This window comes from Hemicordylus capensis, chromosome 2, assembly GCF_027244095.1.
Source record: "Hemicordylus capensis ecotype Gifberg chromosome 2, rHemCap1.1.pri, whole genome shotgun sequence".
Taxonomy (NCBI): domain Eukaryota; kingdom Metazoa; phylum Chordata; class Lepidosauria; order Squamata; family Cordylidae; genus Hemicordylus; species Hemicordylus capensis.
In genome coordinates, this window is record NC_069658.1 from 240,986,953 (window position 1) to 241,010,962 (window position 24,010).

At 49.3% G+C, this 24,010-nt stretch overlaps 1 protein-coding gene and 1 pseudogene across 1 annotated transcript; both read left to right on the forward strand.

Annotated features, from left to right (window-relative positions):
• Positions 1–24,010, forward strand: part of LOC128347586 (zinc finger protein 420-like) — a 56,371-nt pseudogene that overhangs the window by 18,418 nt on the left and 13,943 nt on the right.
• On the forward strand, positions 17,632–22,378 carry LOC128347556 (zinc finger protein with KRAB and SCAN domains 3-like). The gene is made up of 4 exons (XM_053302512.1): positions 17,632–17,997; positions 18,441–18,917; positions 19,240–19,366; positions 21,026–22,378. Exons 2-4 carry the CDS (start codon positions 18,522–18,524, stop codon positions 21,163–21,165), a joined length of 663 nt encoding a protein of 220 aa, XP_053158487.1. The 5' UTR covers positions 17,632–17,997; positions 18,441–18,521; the 3' UTR covers positions 21,166–22,378.

The window sequence follows — 24,010 nt, forward strand, 5'->3', positions numbered from 1 at the left end:
ATTAGTCAGGACCACCCACTGAAATTAGTCCTCTCTCATTTGTGCCAATGCTGCTTGGTCACGATCACCTGGCTTGATCTGGATCCTGCTCTTAGATGTGCACTTTGTGAGGCGGACCTAATGAAACCCACGCAGCTCTTCCAAAACTCCTTAAAAACAGTTAACGTGGCAGGCGCTGGGAATGGTTTTTTTAAAATGGTGAAATAAAATATGAAGAAGAGCGGTGGGGTCCTGGCATTAAATGGAAGGGGGTGATTCTGAGATGGTGGGGGCGCGGGGTGCTGTAGTGGTGGATGCCTTGTCTTCCTCACTGGGGAGACGAGGCACTGTTCAGGGTGGGCGAGGCAATGGTGTACCAGACCATGCTTGGAAGGTCGCCTGTGTCCAAGAGCTGCTGTGCTTGTGCACCAGAGTGTAGCAGGTGTTCCCCCAACTTATCTCACAGCGTGTGCTCTGCGCCCCCCTCCCAACTCCCCTGTATGCGCCAATCACACCCGCCTGCCTTTGGGGCCATGCAGCTCACGTGGTCCCACGTGCTGACTGCACGTAGCTGCAAGGTAAGCCAAGGCATCCCTCCTCCCTCCCTCCACCGCTTAGCCCTCACCGCAACATGATCCCGGCCAGAGGCTGTCTCCCTCCACCCGGCAAGATCATAAAGGGGATCGCTGTCTTCCACCGGCGGTGGAGACCAGGGGGTTATAGGGGGCTAAGGGATGCCCCCTATAAGGGGGGATGCCCCCACAATGCCTCACCAATGCAAGAGGAAAACAGCGTTTCCTCTCAAGGTGCCTTGGCCGCAACAGGCAGCTGGTTTTAAATCGGTTGGGATCGGACACGAACCGCACTGGGCATCAAATCCCCAGGATCACTTCATTCCAGTGCCATTCATCCAATGACCCTTTTTCATGAATGCACAAAATGGTATCTTGCCTCTCCCCTGCACCATGCCGCCTCCCTCTGCCACTTAGCCCTCCTTGGTACACGTGCTTGCTCCCCCTCCCCTGAGGAAGGTCCACCTGCACTCCCTTTCTGCAAAGCCTGAGCCAGGGCGGCCCTCCTCCTTCCCTCCGCCGCTTAGCCCTCACGACAGCATGATCCCGGCCAGAGATTCCACCCCTTGGCAAGGTCACAAAAGGGACCGCCGTCTTCCACCGGCAGTGCAGACCAGGGGGTTACAGGGGGCTGAGGGACCACAACGCCCCACCGATGCAAGAGGGAAACAGCGTTCCCTCTCAAGGCGCCTTGGCCGCACTAGGCAGCTGGGTTTAAATCAATCAACCTTTGGCTGCAAACAATGAGCATGCAAGAACCAGCAGCCCTTCAAGTGGCACCCACTGCCATACCTTTTCCTCCATGCCCCTGCACCGCATACAGTTTGAAGCTGTAAAGACAGGGAATAAGATAGCTTTAGGAAGATCTCAGCAGCACAGGGAGGCAAGGCAGAAGCATACTCCTCCTCTTCCGTGCCATGTGCAAAATTGAGGAAGTGCGTGCATTGATTGCAATTGTTTGTGTGTGGGGGGGGTGACTCCCAGTCAGGGACCGGCACTCAACCCTTCGCGGACTGGCAGTGGTCCAGGGACCAGTGGTTGAGAAACTGTGGTCTATACTATGCTTCTTTTTCTCTATCTTTCCTAGCAGATGATGGGTGGAAAATCAAGACTGAAGGAGAAGCATGCGGGTCACCAGTAGAAAGAGCAAGATGCAAAAAGAAAGGACAACAGAGAAAAGCAACAAAAGAAAATCATGAAAGGAAGAATGAATCTCCGCCTGTTAATGCTGGTGTCTCCCAAGAAACAACAATCCAAGAAGAACTAGAGAAGGGAAAGCAAAAGAGGCAGTCCCTCTCCTGTGAGAAAAGCATTGGTTATCAATTGTGGCTGAAATGTTACTGGGGAATGAAGAGAAGGGCAAAGAAACCATTGAAGTGCTTGGTGTGCAGAAAGAGCTTCAGTCTGAACTCACATCTAAGAGAACACCAAGGAATTCATACAGGAGAGAAACCAATTAAATGCCTAGAGTGTGGAAAGAGCTTCAGTCAGAGCTCAGATCTTAAGAAACATGAAAGAATTCACACAGGAGAGAAACCATTTAGATGCTTGGAGTGTGGAAAAAGCTTCCGTCAGAGCTCAAATCTTAGGAGACATCAAAGAATACACACAGGAGAGAAAAAATTTCTATGCTTGGATTGTGGAAAGAGCTTCAGTCGGAGATCATGTTTTAGGAGCCATCAAATAATCCACACAGAAGAGAAACCATTTAGATGCTTGGAGTGTGGAAAGAGCTTCAATAAGAGCTCAAATCTTAGACAACATAAAAGAATTCACACAGGAGAGAAACCATTTAGATGCTTGGAGTGTGGAAAGAGCTTCAGTCAGAGATCATGTCTTGGGAGACATCAAAAAATCCACACGGAAGAGAAACCATTTAGATGCTCGGAGTGTGGAAAGAGCTTCAATCAGGGTTCACATCTTAGAAAACATCAAAGAATTCACACAGGAGAGAAACCATTTAGATGCTTGGAGTGTGGAAAGAGCTTCAGTCAGGGTTCACATCTTAGACAACATCAAAGAATTCACACAGGAGAGAAACCATTTAAATGCCTAGAGTGTGGAAAGAGCTTCAGTCAGAACTCACATCTTAGACAACATCAAAAAATTCATACAGGAGAGAAACCATTTAGATGCTTGGAGTGTGGAAAGAGCTTCAGTCAGCGCTCAGGTCTAAGGAACCATCAAATAATCCACACAGGAGAGAAACCATTTAGATGCTTGGAATGTGGAAACAGCTTCAATCAGGGTTCAGATCTTCGAAAACATCAAAGAATTCACACAGGAGAGAAACCATTTAGATGCTTGGAGTGTGGAAAGCGCTTCAATCGCAGTTCACATCTTAGAGAACATGAAAGAATTCACACAGGAGAGAAACCATTTAGATGCATGGAGTGTGGAAAGAGCTTCAATCACAGTGCACATCTTAGAAAACATCAAAGAATTCATACAGGAGAGAAACCATTTAAATGCCTGGAGTGTGGAAAGAGCTTTATTCAGAACTCACATCTTAGCCAACATCAAAAAATTCACACAGGAGAGAAACCATTTATATGCTTGGAGTGTGGAAAGAGCTTCAATCAGGGTTCAAAACTTAGAGACCATCAAAGAATTCACACAGGAGAGAAACCATTTAGATGCATGGAGTGTGGAAAGAGCTTCAATCACAGTGCACATCTTAGAAAACATCAAAGAATTCACACAGGAGAGAAACCATTTAAATGCCTGGAGTGTGGAAAGAGATTTATTCAGAACTCACATCTTAGCCAACATAAAAAAATTCACACAGGAGAGAAACCATTTAGATGCCATTTAGTGTAGAAAGAGCTTCAGTCCATGGGGAGATATTTAGAATCCACACAGGAGAAAAACCATTTAGATGCTTAGAGTGTTGAAAGAGCTTCATTCAGAGCTCAGTTCTTAGAGAACATGAAGGAATTCACACAGGAGAGAGACCATTTTGATGCTTTCAGTGTGGAAAGAGCTTCAGACAAAGAGGATGTCTTACGAAACTCCAATTAATTCACACACTAATTCAAGAGCTTCAGTTGGAGCTCATATCTTAAGAATCACCAAGGAATTCACAGAGCAGAGAAACCATGTAAATGCCTAGAGTGTGGAAAGAGCTTCAATCCTAACTCTCATCTTACCCAAGATGAAAGAATTCACACCTAGTAGGATATACATGTTTTTAATGTAGATAGAGCTTCCATGTCCCTTCCTCTTCCCCTTCCCAAAGATGCAGTAGAGGAGAGTGGAGCAGAGACTTTGTAGCCACCCCCTCCTCTCTCCCACTTCTGAAAGAAGAAGGGCAGGGACAGAAGAGCTGTGGTGGGCAGCAGTGTTCCCTCTCATGTTTAGAATAGGTGAGCGGAAAGAGTTTTTTCCTGGGCAGCAGCATCAAGTCAGTGTGCGCACAGAACTCATTCTCACTTACACACAAACAAAAACCAAGAGTTACTGACTATTGCGCAAAAGAAATGTTTGCATGTTGGGAAGGAGGCTACATTTAGAATGCTTCTTCCTGCCATTTAGTTTCCAGTGTGCCAAGTATGTGGGTTCAACATGCATTCATTCATGTCAGCTGGCAGAAGTTGTTAATCTCAGCTTTACCATCCCAGTGAGATCTAGCCTGGTGATCTCTAGGCTTGACTACTGCAATACGCTCAACCTGGGGTTGCCTTTATACGTCGTTCGGAAATGTCCGTTGGTTCAAAATGCAGCAGCTAGATTGGTCTCTGGGGAGTCTCGGGGAGACCATCTTATGCCTGTTTTAAAGCAATTGCATTGGCTACCAATAGCTTTCTGGGCCAAATACAGAGTGCAGATGATTACCATTAAAGCTCTAAACAGTGTAGGGCCAGGTTACCCAGGAGAGCACCTACTTCTGCATGATCCCCATCGCACATTGAGATGTCTCCGGATGCCCCTGGCCCGTCTGGCGGTGACGGGAGTGGGCATTCTCTGTTGCCGCTCCTAGGCTGTGCCATGTGCTCCCTGTAGACCAGGGCTGCTCAACTTCAGCCCTCTTGCAGATGTTGGCCTACAGTTCCCATCATCCCTGAATGTGAACCACAGTGGGTGGGGATTATGGGAGTTGTAGTCCAAAAACAGCTGCGTGGGCTTAATTTGAGCAGGCCTACTATAGGCATTCGTGGTTTAACATCTTTGCCATCCTTCAAAAGAGCCCTTAAGACACTTTTTTCCAGCCAGGCTCCTTAAAATTTCTGAATGTTTTAAATTGTTGTTTATGATGTTTTCTTTTGTTTTTCTTGTGTTTATTTTCATGAACTGTCCAGAACCTTTGGAGTTAGGTGGTATATAAAATACATAAATAATAAAGAGGAGGCAGGCCTACAGATGGGGTATGCCCACGTCAGTGCCTGCTCCTCTGGTCACTGCCCCTGCCTTGTTTCATAATAAACATATAGCATGTAAAGCTTAGGGAAACCTATGTTATGAGATCATTTGGAATGATTCCATTTTTAAAGGATGAGCAGAAATAGAAATGTAATGGCTGTTATTTTCACACTAACAAGTCTGTTCCCTAGCCGAAGTATGTTGGTGCCATTCTCCACGCTGTGTTTCAAGGCAGTGAACACTGAATGGGAAGTCGACTGGATCCCCCTGGACGGGAAGCCAAAGGAGCCCCCTGGTGCTGCCCAGAGGTGGCTGCTCCCAGCGTAGACATCCCAGCCTAGTTCCTCCTGACATCTCCAGGGCCAGTTGGGCCTCTTCTATTGGCACCAGAGTCCACAGGGCCAGCTGGGAAGGCATGTGGGGATGTTGGGAAAACACATGGGGACACTAGATATTACAGATGGCCCATAGGATTTCCCAGCCAGTTCCATGAGCCCCTGTGGTGCCCGAAGTGTGGGAAACAGCCAAGGAATGATAACCCACTCTAGGAACAGCTGCCTCCACCTAGCAGCTGGAGGGAGCTGCAGATTCATGGGAATGGAGGGTCCACTGCAGAACCCTAATGGGTACCTTAAAATTAGCAACTATGGGGAGGTCCCAGAATGTCCACCATGGATTTCCAAGAGAAGATATACCTAAGGAAACGTTGTTAAAACAATGCAATAAACTCTCGCTTTTTGTGTGTGGTTTAAATGCCAAAGAATTCTCTCTTATTTATGTCTGTATTTTAAAAAAATGCATATACCCTGTCTCGATTAGTCTTACAACATTTCTTTTTGCTTATCTCTGCAAATTGGCTGCATGCATGTATAATGCATTTTTCATGTCTTGATTTATAATAAGTTTTAGAACATGGCCAATCTGGAAAACAGTTGATGCTGCTATGAATCTCTCTCTCGTGCTCCACCCCCATCCTTTGCTAGAGGCGGGGTTCCTTGCCTTGGTCCCTAGCTGTGGTTGGATGGTGACTCCAACCATCCCCAGCCACAATGGCCTTTGGATTGCAAAGAGCTGCAAGTTGAGCCACTTCCAAGCAGGGGAAGGGGGAGGTTTTGCATCCAGTGGCACCCATTGGGGGGATCAAGGGAGCAGAAAAGATCCATGGTTGTTTCCCCTGCAGTCCTTGAAACTGGAGGTGCCAGGAAGTGTTTAAGCTCAAGATATTGACTTGCCTGTCTGCCTGCCCACCCTGCAAGGGCTTGGCTTCTGAGGTGCCTGCAGCTCAGCATGAAGGACAAGCATGAATGTTCCCCTTTGCTAAGCAGGGTCTTCCCTGGTTTGCATTTGGATGGGATACTATATGTGAGCACTTTAATATATCCCCCTCAGGGGATGCGACCATCTTTGGTGGTAGAACCTCTGCATGCTTGCATGCAGAAGGTCCTGGGTTCTATCCCTGGCATCCACATGCAGGACTGGGAGGAACTCCTGCCTGCAACCTTGGAGATCTGCTACCAGGCAATAGCAATAGCACTTACATTTATATACCGCTTTATAGCCGGAGCTCTCTAAGCGGTTTACAATGATTTAGCATATTGCCCCCAACATTCTGGGTACTCATTTTACCGACCTCGGAAGGATGGAAGGCTGAGTCAACCTTGAGCCCCTGGTCAGGATCGAACTTGTAACCTTCTGGTTACAGGGCGGCAGTTTTACCACTGCGCCACCAGGGGCTCTACCAGACAGTGTAGACAATGCTGAGCTAGATGGACCAATGGCCATCCAAGGAATAGTCTTCCTAGCAGCTTCCTAGGTCATCCTATAACAAGGTCTCCCCCACTGTCTTCATGGGTCAACGTGATGCACAGTCTGCCGTTGGCATAACTGCTGTGCTACTACCCTCATCAGAGGGAGTCCTGGCAGCCTTGCACACACAAGAGTGCCCTCACACAATCTCTCTGGTGCTCCCTTTTATAAGTGCAGCAGTCTCAGAACAGGAGCTGTGTTGGTGGAAGATGCTGCTGCACGTCAGCCACTGTTTGGGCCCAACCCATTGGCTGAGATCCTCACTCAATGAGTCAATATTACTACCTGGGAGTTGCTCTAAAAGGGTTGCTAAATTATAGTAGAACTTCCTCTATTAAATTGAGTCAGGATATGTCAGCTATTATCAGCATTTGACCCCCAGGGAAGCCATATTCTTAAAGAACTTAGAAACAGGTTCTGTAACCCTATTTTCATAACGAAATTGGAGCTATTCTCACGATTAGGAAAATCCTAGCCCGATTTTTGTGATCGTAAGAACCACCGGGTTCTCAGCTGGGCATGGTGGTTTTGGAGTGGCTAACCTGCTCCTGTAGCCTGCCCGAACGTTCCGCAAACCCAGGTTATCTGTTCGTAAGTAGCCGCGCCGCCACACCATGGCTATTTGTAATTAGACCCCCGGCTGGGAGGCTTAAACGCAGCCTCCTGGCTCGCGGGTCTCCCCAGTATGCCCTGCATGCTCGCGCAGGGCATACTGAGGCTTCCGGGGGCCGCAGGGCCCCTGATCTTGCCAGCCCCCGCTGGCAACCGTGTGGGCGGCCGATCCAGCCGCCCAGGGCTCCCTGCCCGCTCTCCTCGCAGTTTTTACAAAAGCGTGTCTCACGGATCATGAGACCCGCCTCATTCTTTTTATAGTTCTTATTTCTAGTAGTCTGCCAAACCTTATCAACAGCAACAACTGTTCTAGCATATTTAAAGAATTCATTCTGAATGGTAATGTGATGGTGGGACAGGTTAGGACAGACATTTCATGTAAAAATGGCTCCTTCGACTCCTGAATTAACAGCCAAAGCATGGACGAGGCTCCCGACCATTTGTACATTTTCGAATCCTTCCTATTTTTCTGCTGGTGCTCCCTGGATTCTCTTGGATCCACTCTAAACTTATTTTGCCTTTCTCCCAGCAGGTGGGACATGCAACAAAATGGAGCACCAGCTTAAACGGAGTGCCCACCTTTCGGAACCCCAGTGTGACCCTGCAGTAGCCAAGCTTGCACTGGCCAGGGGTGCAGAGGTTTAGGGGTGCTGTTGGGTTCTTTACGCAGCTGACAGAGGATATGTTTAAAATGGGGTTCAGCACTACCCTGAACACAGTGAATTATTCAAGGATCTCATCTCCTCCCGTCCTGGGAGAATGAACAGGCCAAACCCTCATTGGCCCAGAGAGTCGGAGACTTCTACAGCTTCAGCAACGGGGCAAGGAGGTGGTTGGCTCTTTGGTGGGTCGAAGCAAGGAGCAGGTAGTGGGGTTTTTAAGCAGCAGTAAACTTCCTGAGGTAAAGCCAAAGGGACCAATTGAAGAAGAGCTAAGTGCGGGGTGGTGGGCGGCTAGGGGAAGAGCTGCCCAGGTGGAAGCCCCAGGGGTGAGGGGAGAGCCCGGGGTGGCTCCCTGAAAATAGTAGCTGGTGGGATTCAGAGCTGAAAGGGCTCACAATGTAGAGACTGCTGAACATCGCCCAAAGGGACACATGCTTGCCAATAGCAACCATGGAAGATCACTGCTTGCCAGCAGGAAACAATTTAAGTTCACCACTTACCATTAGGGAACAATAGGGAGATCGGTTGGAGGTTGTAATTTCCCCGTGATGGGTTTTGTGATTAATTAGCAGAGCATTGAAGAACTTACCCATTCCAGTTACAGAGTAGAATGCAGAGTTTAGTTGTTGCAGCTATTTAGAGAGATTCTTGTAGAATTAAAAATCTAAGTAGATTTATTGGTGAAGTACACTTTGGATAGGAAAGACCTAATGCTGTCTAAAGACTACATAATGAATAGGAAGAGAGAGAGATGTTCCCATCTGCTCTGCTCTCTAAGAGGAAAGGAAGGGATTCTGACTCATCACAGGAAATGCCTGAGTGAGGAGTCATATGAGGGGTCATAGTGTAGAGAGAGATAGGAACAGCTAGGGAGACCCTCACTCACTATCTGTGCTCTAACTGCCCCTAATGGTCATCAGCCTAGCCGGTGCAAAAGCTCTATGCACTGGAACTCCATATCCCACAATTCAATTCAGTTTATTATGATCAAAGATCAGCACACAGTTCACAAATCCAGTTACAAGAGTCCTCAAACTACTCAATACCAGTGCATGCATATATATACATACACATAAAATATACAATCTATATTATTATTTCTCCAAGACGGGCCATGCGTGGCAACGTGGTAGGAAGGAGGCGATTGGCTGAGTTTGCAAGCAGAAGCACCTGATTGGGCAGTGGGGATTCCATATGCAGATAGGGAGAAGGAGCCTGTGAGAGCAGAAGCACCATGGTGATTGGGCAGTGGGGATTCCCTATGCAGATAAGGAGGAGGGGCCTGTGATGGTTAAGGTCAGTTGGAATGCAGCTGTTACTGGTCGGAAGATGTTCTGGATATAAAAGGATAGCAGGCAGAGGTCTGCAAAATGACATGTGGAGCAGGAGGAAAGAGCCCCTTCAGGAGAGGGAGGATGCCGTCGTGTAAATGAACAAAATCTGTTAACTCAGGGAGGGAGGAAGAAAAAACATGAAGAGAGGGGGAAGAAAGAGTGGAGAAGAGCGAGTGGAGGAGAGAGAGAAAGAAAAAGAAGGGAGGGGGAAGAGAGACAGAAGGGAGGGCAAGGGACGGGCCTGAGCCCATCAGCAGCCTGACAGGGGAATGAGTGGCCATGGCGGCACTGGCAGCAAGGAAGGGTCCAGGCAACCACTGCTGCTGTTTGGGGCTACTGAGGCCATTGTAAGAGGGAGGCAGTCAGGCAAGGGATGGGCCTGGGCCTGGGCCTGTCAGCGGCCTGAGGGGAACGAGCAGCCATGGTGGTGGTGGCAGTAGCAAGGAATGGCCCGGTCAACCACTGCTGCTGCTCCTGAAGGGAGGAGCAGGAGCGGGACCCGGGTGAGGGTGGGGAGATCTCTGGGGATAGGGGGCTGCAGCTTGGCCAATAGGAAGCAGCAATGCTGCAGCCACGCAACGGGATGGAGGAGGAGCAGGAGTGCAGCTCAGGTGAGGGTGGGGAGATCTCTGAGTTGAGGGGAGCAATCAAGTACTAACGACCAGTTGCTCTAGAGTGTTGAAGAGTTCCAACATTGAAGCGGAGAGAAACAATGGCGGTGGTCAGGATGCAGAGATGGAGGGCCGGCAGGCGAAGCCTTGCCGGCCAGGAAGAAGATACGGTGGCAGGGAGAAAGGATGGCAGCGGTGTGGATGTGGGCAGGCGGAAGGGAAAGCCCTACCAGCTGGGAGTAGAAGTTGGGAGGCGGTGGTGGGATGGCCTGGCCCTGGCCTGCCCAATGGGGAGATCTGCAAGGGGGAGCAAGTGAGTGAGCGAGCTGTGGGGGGGGAGCAAGCGAACGAACTGCGGGGGTGTGTGTCACAGGCTCAGTACACAACTGCACAGATGCTCTGTGCGCGGTCAGCTAGTTAATAACTATTACAGAAAATATAAAATGGAATAAGATGACAAAATAAAAACAAGACGAATTAAGAGCCTGTATGAACCATCTCCGACAAAACATGGGTGGGTCTTAATTGCAGCTCTACAGAATTTGGCCACCAGAGATGCATGACATCGGTAAACTTATCAGAAAGAAATAACTTTATATAAAACTCATCAGAATTATTTGGATATCTATAAACAAGAGGAGCAATAAATATAAGATGCAGATCACTATAAAATGAGCAATACAAAAGCACGTGACCTACTGGTTCAACATCGCCATTCCCACAAGGACACAATCTCTCCAAAAAAGGAACCCTCCTAAATCTACCCTCTAATACCACAGAGGGCAACACATCCATCCGGGCGAGCGTCAGGGACCTTCTGAGGGTTGGATATGTCAGATTATACAGAGAGTTGGCTGGTTTTTGCAAGGGCTTACTGCTCCATGCCATCTGTAGCTTGATGGCCGACCTAAATCTATCTGGTGTCCCACATCGATAATACGCTGCTTAAGGATCACTCTGGCATTATCATAGCTGGGGGGGGGGGGTTGGCGGTGTAGAATTCTATTGACTGTCCATCTACCTTAAATTTTGTTCCCTATTGGCATTCCTAGGTTTTCTATTGTTGGCTATTGGCAAGTAGGCATTTCCTGTTGGCAAGTGGTTTAGTATCACCTTGCTGGGGGATTGAGGAGGGGGTGGTTTAATATGAAATAAGGGTTTAAACCCATGTGCCACTGAAGGGAAGGAAGGAAGGAAGCATGGAGTGGGGAGGGGGAAAAAAGAAAGGCTTGGGTGGTCTTGGTCATACAATCAGAGTTGGAAGGCAACTCTGGGAAGAGCAGACACAGCTGAGAAGCTGAGCAAGCCCTTCTAAACATCTAGCCTTTTCCACTTCAAACAAACCAAGAGGGGAGTTTAGCAGGGGCTGTTTCTCTCTAAGGGTAGGTCTTAGTCTATCTCTGTGTGTGTTACTTGTTAGGGTGAACATATCACAGGGCTAGGAGTTCTTAGGGTTACCTAAAGGCAGTGTTTACTTAGTAGTGGGGGTGGAGTCAGCTAGGGCTGGGAGGGGCCCCACATTCCTTCCTTTGACTCCCATCCAGTGTGACAGTTGGAAGGCAACTCTGGGAAGAGCAGACACAGCTGAGAAGCTGAGAAGCTGAGCAAGCCCTTCTAAACATCTAGCCTTTTCCACTTCAAACAAACCAAGAGGGGAGTTTAGCAGGGGTTGTTTCTCTCTAGGGGGTAGGTCTTAGTTTCTCTATCTCTGTGTGTGTTACTTGTTAGGGTTACTTGTTAGGGTGAACATATCACAGGGCTAGGAGTTCTTAGGGTTACCTAAAGGCAGTGTTTACTTAGTAGTGGGAGTGGAGTCAGCTAGGGCTGGGAGGGGCCTCACATTCCTTCCTTTGACTCACATCCTGTGTGACAGTTGGAAGGCTACTCTACATATGAGGTGTAGGCCCGAGAACATAGCGAACAGGGATAGCAAAAAGGACATAGGAGTTTTGCAGGAGTTTAGCGGGAAGTGTGCGGGGGAGCCTGGAACAAGCCCCCGCGATCACAAGGATCACAAGGAGCCTGGTGGAGAAGAGAACATAAGTACATATCCCTCCCTCGTATCCCTCATATTCTTGGGAAAGGCTGTTTGGACAGTTAAATAGCTGACCATTACAGCTGAGACCTATCCTAATAAACTATCTAATAAATGGACAATAAGCTCCCTAAATACTATAAGCCAACTAAAACAGTATGAAGATAGAAGGTCAGCAGGGGAAGGGGCACTTCCCAGTGTATTGCACAGAGTGCCACATGTACGACTATTTGCCCCATGGGCAGAAGTCAGGGTGTGTGCTCAGTGCAAGGAGCTCCTGGCTCTCAGGGAACAAATCTGTTCCCTCGAGACCAAGGTGGCGGATCTGGAGAAGCTCAGGGAGACAGAGAGGCATGTGGATGAGACCTTCAGGGATGTGATAGAGGCAACGCACTCCAGGGCTGGTAGCTCCTCTGCTGTCAGGGAGAATGAAGGTCTTGGGCAAGGAGGACATCGGTCTGAGGAAGAGGGAAATGCTCCTTTAGAAGGGACCCCTTCTGTGGATGATGAGCCCATATCCTCTCGCACAGGGGATACTCCTCTGGGGGGTGGGGGCCTCCTTGTAGTTGGTGATTCGATCATTAGGGGGATAGAGAGATGGGTTTGTGACCCGCGTGTTGACCGCATGGTGACTTGCCTGCCTGGTGCGAAGGTTGCGGACATTACACAGCGTCTAGACAGGCTCCTAGGCAGTGCTGGGGAGGAGACAGCTGTCGTGGTGCACGTCGGCACCAATGATGTGGGGAAATGCAGTCGGGAGGTCCTGGAAGCCAAATTTAGGCTGATAGGTAGCATTTTGAAATCCAGGACCCCCAAGGTAGCATTCTCAGAAATGCTACCTGTTCCACGCGCAAGTACAGTGAGACAGGCAGAGCTGAGGGGTTTCAATGCGTGGATGAGACGTTGGTGCCGGGAGGAGGGGTTTAGATTTGTTAGGCACTGGGACACATTTTGGGGCAAGCAAGGCCTGTACAAAAGGGACGGGCTGCACTGGACTTCCGGTTGGGACCGCCAACGCAGTGGCTGCCTCTCTGACAAGGGAGGACTGAGCAGGAAGAAAAAGAGGATTTTGAGGCTTCAAAATCCTCCCTTCATCATCCTAGATCAAAGGATTGATTCAAGATAACCCACGTCTTCTCATATGCTGGTAATTTGATACGTGGATCGGGCTGAAGAGCATGATTTATTGTCTCAAGTTCACCAGCAGGGAAAGGGGATCCACCTTTGCTAATCTCCTGCTCAGGAGATTAATCTAATCTCCTGCTCAGCGGACAATCTCTTTGGCTTGGATATAATTAATGTGAAAAGTTCAAAGAAGTTCACCTCTTTAGTGACTCAGTGATTGATGAATTCTCCTGCATTTCTGGGAAAGCCGTCGCAGATAAGCCTGTAAGTTCTCTTTTGGATTACAATTAAAGAAAGGACTTTCTCCCCCCCCCCCGTTCCTTCTTCTGTTTTTTAACTACTAAGATTGGAAACTTAAGTTGCTGGTTTTAATATCTGGAAAGAATTCTATCAGTGGGGATTGTTGTTCTTCAAGTTTAAAGAAGAGACGTTCTGCTGTCTTTTTTATTTTTATTTTTTTGATACTCCACGCTACCGTGAGAAAGTTTTGACGGCCATTGATATGCTCCAGAATTGTTTATACTTGAGTACAAGCTCAGGTTTTTACTTTCTGTTTTGAGATCAAGGACAAACATACTTGGGCAAAGAATTTTCTTCTTTAACTCCTTCATGTCATTATGAAAGGCAGGGAGAAACCTCATCTAAGCCAGACACATATACAAGTGACTAAGGCGTGGGTAACCGTGGCCATATCTGCCTTCTCGAGGAAGGGACGCAACTGGCGCACCAGCTGAAGCCGTGCAAAGGCACCCCTGGCCACCGCCTCCACCTGAGCCTCCAAAAGCAGAGCCGGGTCCAGTAGTACCCCCAAGCTGCGTACTTGCTCCTTCAAGGGGAATGCAACCCCATCCAGAACCGGTAAAATCTCCTCATCCCGATTGGCTCTCCTACTGACCAACAGTACCTCCGTCTTATCCGGATTCAATTTCAGTTTGTTAGCCCACATCCAACCCATCACGGCCTCCAACCCCCGATTCAGGACATCCACCGCCTCCCTAGGATCAGATGACTAGGAGAGATAGAGCTGAGTGTCATCCGCATATTGCTGACAACTCAGTCCAAATCCCCGGATGACCTCTCCCAGCGGCTTCATGTAGATGTTAAACAGCATGGGGGACAAGACCAAACCCTGCGGGACCCCACAGGCCAACGGCCACGGGGCCGAGCAGTAGTCCCCCAGCACCACCCTCTGAACCCTCCCCTCAAGAAAGGACCGGAACCACTGCAACGCAGTGCCTCCGATTCCCATACTCGAGAGGCAGCCCAGAAGGATACCATGGTCGATGGTATCGAACGCCGCCGAGAGGTCCAGCAGAACCAACAGGGACGCACTCCCCCTGTCTAGTTCCCGGCGTAGGTCATCCACTAGAGCGACCAAGGCAGTCTCAGTCCCATACCCGGGACGGAAGCCAGATTGAAAAGGGTCCAGATAATCTGTATCATCCAAGACCCTCTGCAGCTGGGACGCCACCACACGCTCCATCACCTTGCCCAAGAAGGGAAAGTTTATGAGGAGTATGGTGAAAAGAAAGCTGAGGGGGGAAATCAGGAGAGTCACTTCGCTCCAGAGTGCATGGCGTTTACTCAAAACCACAATACTAGAAGCCCAGTTAGATTGTATACCCAAAAGGAGGAAAGGTACCACTAAGTCCAGGAGGATGCCAGCATGGCTAACGGGTACCGTCAAGGAAGCCATAAAAGGGAAGAAGACTTCCTTCTGAAATTGGAAGGCCTGTCCAAACGAAAAGAACAGAAAGGAACACAAACTCTGGCAAAAGAAATGCAAGGTGACAATAAGGGAGGCAAAAAGAGAGTTTGAGGAACATTTAGCCAAAAGTATCAAGGGGAATAACAAAAACTTCTTTAAGTACATCAGAAGCAGGAAACCTGCCAGGGAGGCGGTTGGGCCATTAGACAATGAGGGAGTGAAAGGGATTATTAAGGAGGATATGGAGGTTGCAGAGAAGCTGAATGAGTTCTTTGCGTCTGTCTTCACGGCAGAGGATACTGAGCATATACCTGTTCCTGAACCAGGCTTTTTAGGGATGGAGGCTAGAGAGCTGAGTCTGATAGAAGTGACAAGGGATGATGTTCTAAACTGTCTGGAAAAACTGAAAGCTAACAAATCACCAGGGCCGGATTGCATCCATCCAAGAGTCCTCAAAGAACTCAAATGTGAAATTGCCGACCTCCTTGCTAAAATATTTAACTTATCCCTGAAATCGGGCTCTGTACCAGAGGACTGGAGAGTAGCAAATTTAACACCGATTTTCAAAAAGGGACCCAGGGGCGATCCGGGAAATTACAGACCGGTTAGCCTAACGTCTGTTCCAGGCAAGTTGATGGAAAGCATCCTCAAGGATAAAATTGAAAAGCACCTAGAAGAACAGGCCCTGCTGGGAGTGAGCCAGCATGGCTTCCACAAAGGTAAATCTTGCCTCACCAACCTTTTGGCGTTCTTTGAGAGTGTCAACAAGTATGTGGATAAAGGTGATCCAGTTGACATAGTCTACCTGGACTTCCAAAAAGCCTTTGACAAAGTTCCTCATCAAAGACTCCTGAGGAAACTTAGCTGTCATGGAATAAAGGGACAAGTACATGTGTGGATTGCTAACTGGTTGAAAGACAGGAAACATAGGTATAAATGGAGAGTTTTCATAATGGAGGGAAGTAAGAAGTGGGGTCCCCCAGGGATCTGTACTGGGACCGGTGCTTTTTAATTTATTCATCAATGATCTAGAAGCAGGGGTAAGCAGCCATGTGGCCAAATTTGCAGATGATACCAAACTCTTCCGGGTAGTGAAATCCAAAACAGATTGTGAGCAGCTCCAAAAGGATCTCTCCAAACTGGGGGAGTGGGCGACAAAATGGCAAATGCGGTTCAGTGTTAGCAAGTGTAAAGTGATGCACATTGGGACGAAAAACCCCAACTTCAAGTATATGCTGATGGGATCCGAGCTGTCGGTGACGGACCAGGAAAGGGATCTTGGGGTCGTGGTTGACAGCTCGTTGAAAGTGTCGATTCAATGTGCGGCAGCTGTGAAAAAGGCAAATTCCATGCTAGGGATCATTAGGAGGGGGATTGAAAATAAAACGGCTAACATTATAATGCCCTTATACAAAACTATGGTGCGACCACACTTGGAGTACTGCGTACAATTCTGGTCACCACATCTTAAAAAGGACATTGTTGAACTGGAGAAAGTACAGAAGAGAGCAACCAAGAAAGGGGCCTAGAGCACCTTTCTTACGAGGCAAGACTACAACACCTGGGGCTTTTTAGTTTAGAAAAAAGACAACTGCGGGGAGACATGATAGAGGTCTATAAAATCATGCATGGCGTGGAGAAAGTGGAGAGGGAGAGATTCTTTCCCCTCTCACACAACACTAGAACCATGGGTCACTCCATGAAATTGATTGCCAGGAGGTCTAGGACCAACAAACGGAAGTACTTTTTCAGACAACGCGTGATCCACTTGAGGAACTCTCTGCCACAGGATGTGGTGACGGCCAACAACCTGGATGGCTTTAAGAGGGGTTTGGATGACTTCATGGAGGAGAGGTCTATCAATGGCTACTAGTCAGAGGGCTGTGGGCCACCTTCAGCCTCAAGGGTGTGCCTCTGAGTACCAGTTGCAGGGGAGTATATGGCAGGAGAGAGGGCACGCCCGCAACTCCTGCCTGTGGCTTCCAGCGGCATCTGGTGGGCCACTGTGTGAAACAGGATGCTGGACTAGATGGGCCTTGGGCCTGATCTAGCAGGGCTGTTCTTCTGTTCTTCTGTTCAAGGAAGCACTATTCTTAAGTACTGTAATTGTAGTACAGTGCTTCTTCGGATCATTCAAAACATTTTTCATTATCTTTTCGGAGCCTTATACAGCCCTATAAGGTAGGCAGCGATACTGTAAGGTAGAGGAGAGCTGGTCTTGTGGTAGGAAACATGACTTGTCCCCTTAGCTAAGCAGGGTCTATCCTGGCTGTGTATGAATGGGAGACTATATGTGAGCACCGAAAGATCTTCCACTCAGGGGATGGAGCTCCTCTGGGAAGAGCAGAAGTTTCCAAGTTCCCTCCCTGGCATCTCCAAGGAAGGGCTGAGAGAGATGACAGCCTGCAACCTTGGAGATGCTGCTGCCAGTCTGTGAAGACAATACTGAGCTAGATGGAACAAGGGTCTGACTCAGTATTTAGCAGCATCCCATGTTGCCATGCACTGACTGAGTATGCTCACTCTTCTGACCGTGTTCCGCCACCCACCCACCCACCCCCGCCCTCAAATATATATTAGGCTCGATTAAGAAACATCCAGATGTTGTAGACGAAAACAGGACTATGGGGCATTCCCTTGCGGTGAGGATCTGGAGTTCATGCCACCAATGCACCTCAGGACAGAACCAGGGAGAACAAGGCGAGAGGCAGAAATTCAACAGGCAGAGCCCATCCTGGTGCTTCCACATAGGAAGCTGTACCTGTTGCATTTCTACCTCTCGCGTAGATGCTACCCTGGTGGTGTTGGAGGGGGCGGTGCAGGTGGGGATGGGGAGTTTCAGTCCAATGGCATAGTCCTGGTAAGGACTGGGAGTTAACAAGTCTTTTTCCTATGTGAACTTTTTTCCCCTCTTCTGAAAGGAAAGGGTGGGTGGTAGGAAGCCCCCGTTTGACTGCCGACTGAGATGCCAGCAAAGAGTTAAGGTGAGAGAGACGTGAATCCTAGAGAAGGCAAAAGGGATCGTGATTGGCCACACTCTCTTCCTGCCCCGCCCTCTTCGCTGTGGAAGAGGAGGACTTCCGGGGTCATTTCTTGCAAGGAACCCCACCCCTGCCTGGGAGGAGAGGAGGAGGAGGGTGATGAAGGCCAAGGAATCGGGAGGAGTAAGTGGGTGGGAGACCAAAGCCCAGGAGGTGAGTGGGGGGAGAAGGGGGGAAGAAAGTCACCCCCAAGCAGCCCCCCCACTTCAGCTGATGGGGAGGTGGCCTGTGTGGGGCTGATGATCCCTCTGCAGTCCCTCCCAAGCCGAGACAAGCTCCTTTGCAAAAGGAGGAGGCTTTGAGGAGACAGAAGGCAGTTTTCCAGCTGCTTGCCCTCAATAGCTCTGTGGGGTCCTAACAGGAAAAACAGACAGTGGTTCCTGGAGGAGGAGGAGGAGGAGGAAAGGGGGAGAAGCAGATGTGGCTGGAATTTTGGGGAGGAAAGAGGGGTGGGGGAGAGAAGGGTGTTGTGGGCAGCAGGGGACACACAGCTAGCCTTTTCAGGGAGGAGGTGCTGCATTGGTTTGTGACTTTCAAAGGAAGGAACATCCTTCCATTCTCCATGTGCCAATATTCAGTGGCTTCATCTATTACAGAAGTTTCTGCTGCAAGGACCAGTCTGTTGGTGAAACAACTTTGGCCTTCTTGGAGGCTGCCTCTGGAGCAAGGAATTGGAGATGGCAATGCAAGACTCAGGTGGCCCAGAGACCATCAAGGCTGGGAGCGGTGAGGAATTATGGGAAAGGACTCTGCAGGAAATCCTGCAGGAGGAGACGCTCCCTTCAGATGCACAGCTCCAACACTTCAGGCAATTCCGCTACCAGGAGGTTGAGGGACCCCGAAAGGTTTGCAGCCGACTCCACCACCTTTGCCGACGGTGGCTCAAACCAGAGCAGCACACAAAACACCAGATCATGGACCTTGTGATCCTGGAGCAGTTTCTGACCATCCTGCCCCCGGAGGTGGAGAGCTGGGTGAGGGAATGTGGAGCAGAAACCAGTTCGCAGGCAGTGGCCCTGGCAGAAGGTTTCCTCCTGAGCCAGGCAGAGGCCAAGAAGCAGGAAGAGCAGCAGGTGAGAGAGTCGGTGGAAGGCCAAATGAGTTCTCTTCATCATACCTTCATGTATATAAAAAACTGATATCCCACCTTTCTGCAAGACCTCAGAGTGTCACTCATATGAGAAAGATGTAAAACTAATTAAGGATTAGGTCTGCTTACTGAAATGGAGTCTCATATAAGCAAGGAGAAATGTCCTTAATTTGCCCAGATTTCTCTCAGTGCCCTTGCAGGGGGAAGTATCCCAACCCTCCTCCCTCCACTCACCCACCCCTGCCATTATCTTTTCTAAATCCTTCCTCCCCATTCTCTGCCTGGGATTTCTGTTGGCTTTTCAGGTGCAGGGGCCATTAGCAGAAGCAAACCTCTTGGTTTTTGAGGCAGAGAAGACTCTATCAGATGCCAGATTGAAGCTGCTGCACGGAGGGAGCTTTCGGGAGGATCATGCTGCTACCATTTCACTGGGTAAGGAATAACAGATCCCACTTCTGCTGGGTCTCCCTTAATCCCATGTGCCTAAAAAGGGGTATTTCTTTGTCAACCTGCATCTGTCTGTGGGGGACGAGCAGGGGTGCACAACTGAAATGCTGTGGTGGGCTGAAAGCAACCATGACTTGGTGTGCAGGGGCTGACGGTCAATGTTTAGTCCCTAAATTTAGGGCACTAATTATTAAAATTTAATATATTAATTAATTGAATTAAATCAAATTAAAAGGCAATTCATTGAAATTAATTTAATAATATTTAAACTGTAGAAGCTCTTGCAGGCCAAGGTGAATCAAATTAAATTGGATTAAACTTCTTAACCATAAATTGGATTAAACTTCTTAACCATTATTTTTATATATATATATATATATATATACATATATATATATATATATATATATATATATATATATATATATATAAATAATATTTCTATCCCACCCAAAACTTGCAACAAAACCCTGATTGGATAACCAGAAATGTGAATTGGGGCGGGGGGGGCAGCTCTTTCAGATGGTGTGGAAATCCAAGCCGAGTCATTCATTCCTCAATCCAGTTGTGATTTAGGAATTAATTGAATGGAGGAATCCAGTTGGAACGTAGGTGGGGGCACCACTCCACAGGAGCGAGGGCAAGGTGGTGCGTTCTGCAGGGTTGCTCCATCTACCCAGCCCACTCCCACGCCTCCCTGTCCACTTTCAGTTGGGACTAGGAGCTTCTTGGAAAGGAGGGCGAGCGGCTGGGAAGGGGAGCAGAGCGCTGCCTGGCCCACCTTTCTGCTGCCCTGGCTCCCCTCGCTTCCATCGGGGCCTGGGAATGAGGGGGCACATGCCTTCTGATGGAGACGGAGTGTGCATGCGTGCCATCATTCTCATCAGGAGGGCAGAGGGGCTCAGGAGGGAGAGCACCAGCTCCCACCCACATGCTTTCTTTGCTGGTTCAGCCGGCAGCATCCGCCCCAGGCACATGCCTCTGAGAAAGAGAGTGAGGCAGTGCAGGACCTTTAGGACTGCCTGCCCGCCAGCTTGCCTTTCCTCCACTGCCCAAGCAAGAAGTATGTGGTCAGAGGGGCTCCCTCCCCTACTCCCCGCTCCCTTCTCCCCACCAGTTTCCGAGCCGCTCGCTGCTTCTGGGAGCTTCCTGGAAAGGAGGGCCTGTGTGTGCCCGGAAAGAGACACAGAGCACATGCCTGCACTGAATGAGGCCACACATGTGCCCTGTATCTTCTTTAGGGCTCAAACGCTCCCGGTCCCGAGGGGCTCAGGAGCTGGTGGGGAGAATCAAGTGGGGGCAGGGGGAAGCGAGCCCCATGGAGGGCTCAGGAGGCGAGTAGCGGTCCAAGAGAAAAGGCCTTGTGGGGTGGATGTTGTGCTGCTCAGGCCTGTTTTATAGTCCACAGCTGATGGGATGGACAGAGGACCATCAACCTGAGCTGCATTGGAGGAGGGAGCTTTCAGAGTAGTTGCCCTGCAGGCTTGATGGGCAGAGCAGCACGCGGGGAGGGAGACTGGGGAGTGATTTTGGCTCCTCTTCTCTCCTGTCCTCGCCAAAGTGCTGCTCCCTGCCAGAAACATGTCCATGTAAATGTAACATTTTATTGCTCGACACAAAAAGTATCGCTTTTGTCTCTCTTAGTTCATGGAAGACCACTGGAGGTGTTGACAAGCTCATGGCTCCCCTGTGTGGATGGAGAAACAGCTTCTACCCAACCAGGTCAGGTAGGAGAGGGATCAAGTGGGGGACAGCCTAGGTGCCTTTCCCTGAGCCTGAAATAATATTTGCCTCTCTGTGATCTGCCCACTAGGAAGGCCAGGAGGCCATGAATCCTGCCAGAAGATTCTTAGCTGCTTCATTTTAATTCTCCTCAGAGATTTGTGTATGGGCAGGGGCACACCTAGGAAATTTGGACACCCAGACCACACACACACACACACACACACACACACACACACCCCGCAAGGCCATGCAAAACCTTCTTTGGGGAGCCTGCTCTGCCAAACCTCTGCCAGTTTTTCTATTTTTAAATTTCTTACTGTGTCTGAGGGGCGGCTGCGGGGGTGGGGAGCAGAGTAGTCACTCTCCCCACCCAGCACCGGGGACCAGAGCAACACTGGGCCCGTCCATTCAGACCAGCATCTTTTAGTAACTGCGAGGTGCACCTGTGCAGTTTAGCAGTCAGTCCCCACTGCCGGAAGGAGAGGGAGGAAGGGCTGCTCTGCTCTCCCACCCCACCACAGCCACGCCTGGTGTTAGCAATCCAGCCACCCAGAAGGGAAGTCCAGGAAGGTAGTCCACAATACAAACTGGGCTGCAGAAACGAAACACAGTTCAGAATAGTTCTCTCTATATGGCTTGGGCTGAAAGTTGCCGACACAAGGGTTGACAAATGTTGTCTTCTAGCGGCTAACAGAAAGCTGTTGATGTGCTTTATAGTCCAAGCTGATAACTCTCAGCTGGCAGGGATTCAAGGCTTATCAGCCCTCTGCAAGAGGCATTTACTCCTCCTGATAGTTTCCAGCTGTGCTCTTCGCCTTGTGACAAGGCGTTGCTGTGGAGTCAGTGTGGGTTGCCTGCCCGGCTCATCTTCTAGTCTGTCCCTCGCTGTCTCTGCTGCCTCAGACTGCTGTGCCTGCTCTGAAACATCCGCCGGACCTTCCTCAGCCATCTCTTGGGAACTGACAGCTGGGCTCTGCCCCTTGGGCACCCCTGCATCAGCTGAAAGGCTGTCAGCTTCCCCTTCCTCCTCGCTATCTAAGATTGAGGCCGTGACACTCGGACACAGTAATAATTTTTTTTTAAAAAAAAAAGAACAGCGGAGGTTTGGGGGGCAGCCCTGGGGGGGTTGACGGAGGCACACAGCCACGGACATTGGGAAGTGCTTCCCGGACCTTGGAGGACTGGACTGGGCCCCCAAGGTCCGGGGGTTAGAGCACCACTGTGTATAGGGGTGGGGGGACTGTTTTCTGCCCTGTGAGTCAGATATGTTCTTGTTTCAGGGTGCCGTGTCCTTTGAGGAGGTGGCTGTGCATTTCACGGAGGAGGAGTGGGCTCTGCTGGATGCAGACCAAAGAGCCCTGCACAGAGCAGTCATGGAGGAGAACAGGCAGAATGTGGCCTCTCTGGGTAAGGCTCCCTCGCTCTCCAGAAATGGCTGCTGCTGCTTTCTTTATTGGGACCCAGCATTCCTTGTGGGTGTATTCTTATGGCAGGATTGTGGGGGCTCTCTGCTGGGTGGGGGAACACTTATCCAGCTGCCTGTGTTGGAACTGTTGTTGCGGGAAGTGTTCGGTTTCAATATCGAGTGCTTCTTGCTGGCTTGCCTTGGGAGGATGTGGAATATTCTGAGAAAGTGCTTCTCTTCCCTGTGTTTGAGCCCTGCTGGCTTTTTCACCAAGATTGCTTCCTTCTGGCATCGGACTGATGCTTTCTGCTTTAAGCAATACAGCATCACCGACTGGCTTTGGGGGCATTGGGATGGGACCCTCTGCCAGCTGGCACCCCTGTTTGGGTTTAGTGCTTTGGAGGCCATTGGGTGAAGCTGTGCAGGCTGCAGCCGAACCGTGCCCTGAAGCGGGACTTTGGATATGGAGAATGGGCCGGGATCGTTGTAGAGAGAGCTGTGATGAGCTCCTTTGGCATCCTTCTGACCAGCTAATACATAAACTGCAGAGGATGAGCCTTAGTGGGGGGAAGAGGTCATCTGGCAGGTGGGCTCCACATCCTGAAGAAAATATTCCCAGTGAATAGCAGAGAAACTGATGCATTGAGCTGAATCTTGTCTGCACTGACGGGTAGCATCTCTCCAGGGTCTCTTGCACAGAACTTCTCAACCCTGCTACCTAAAGCCTAAACTGGGTGTTTGTAGGACTCAGTCTCTGGCCTTCTAAATACAAATGCTGCGTGTTCTTTCTCTGTCCTGATGGCTCTCCCTCCTGTTTGTTTGTTTAACACATTTCTATACTGCCCAAAACTCACGTCTCTGGGAAGTTTACAACAAGCATACCAAAAATTAAAACTTTAGTTAAAATAAATGATGACAAAAAACTTAACAGTAGTTAAAACAAAATAAATGACATCGTAAAAGTTAAAACATTACAACAATTTAAATTTTTAAACGACATTTTAAAACAATGCTAAAACTGTTAAAACAATATTTAATTAAAAGCCTGGGTGAATAGGTGTGTTTTTAAAAAATTTTCAGAGATGGGGAGGCTCTTCTTTCAGCAGGGAGCGCGTTCCAAATCTCTGGGGCAGCAGCAGAGAAGGCCCGTCCTCGAGTAGCCAGCAAACCAGCCGGGGGCAACTCAGATGGACCTTTCCTGATGATCTCAATGGGCGGTGGGGTTCATAACAACGAAGATGTTCTCTTAAATACTCAGGGCCCAAGCCGTTTAGGGCTTTAAAGGTTATAAACAGTCTCACCCAGGAGTAATTTAAAACAGAAGCCCCACTATTAAATGGCCCCCACCATACAAATACCTGGGCCAGGAGGCCTGGCCCTGGCCCTCGCTGTCCCCTGAAGTGGCTCCCCCAAAGGGACAACCCTCTTTGGTGTCGCCCCTTTGGTGGCAGACCCACCACCACTGGCAGCACTCTAAATAGCCCTGAGTAGCAAGCTCT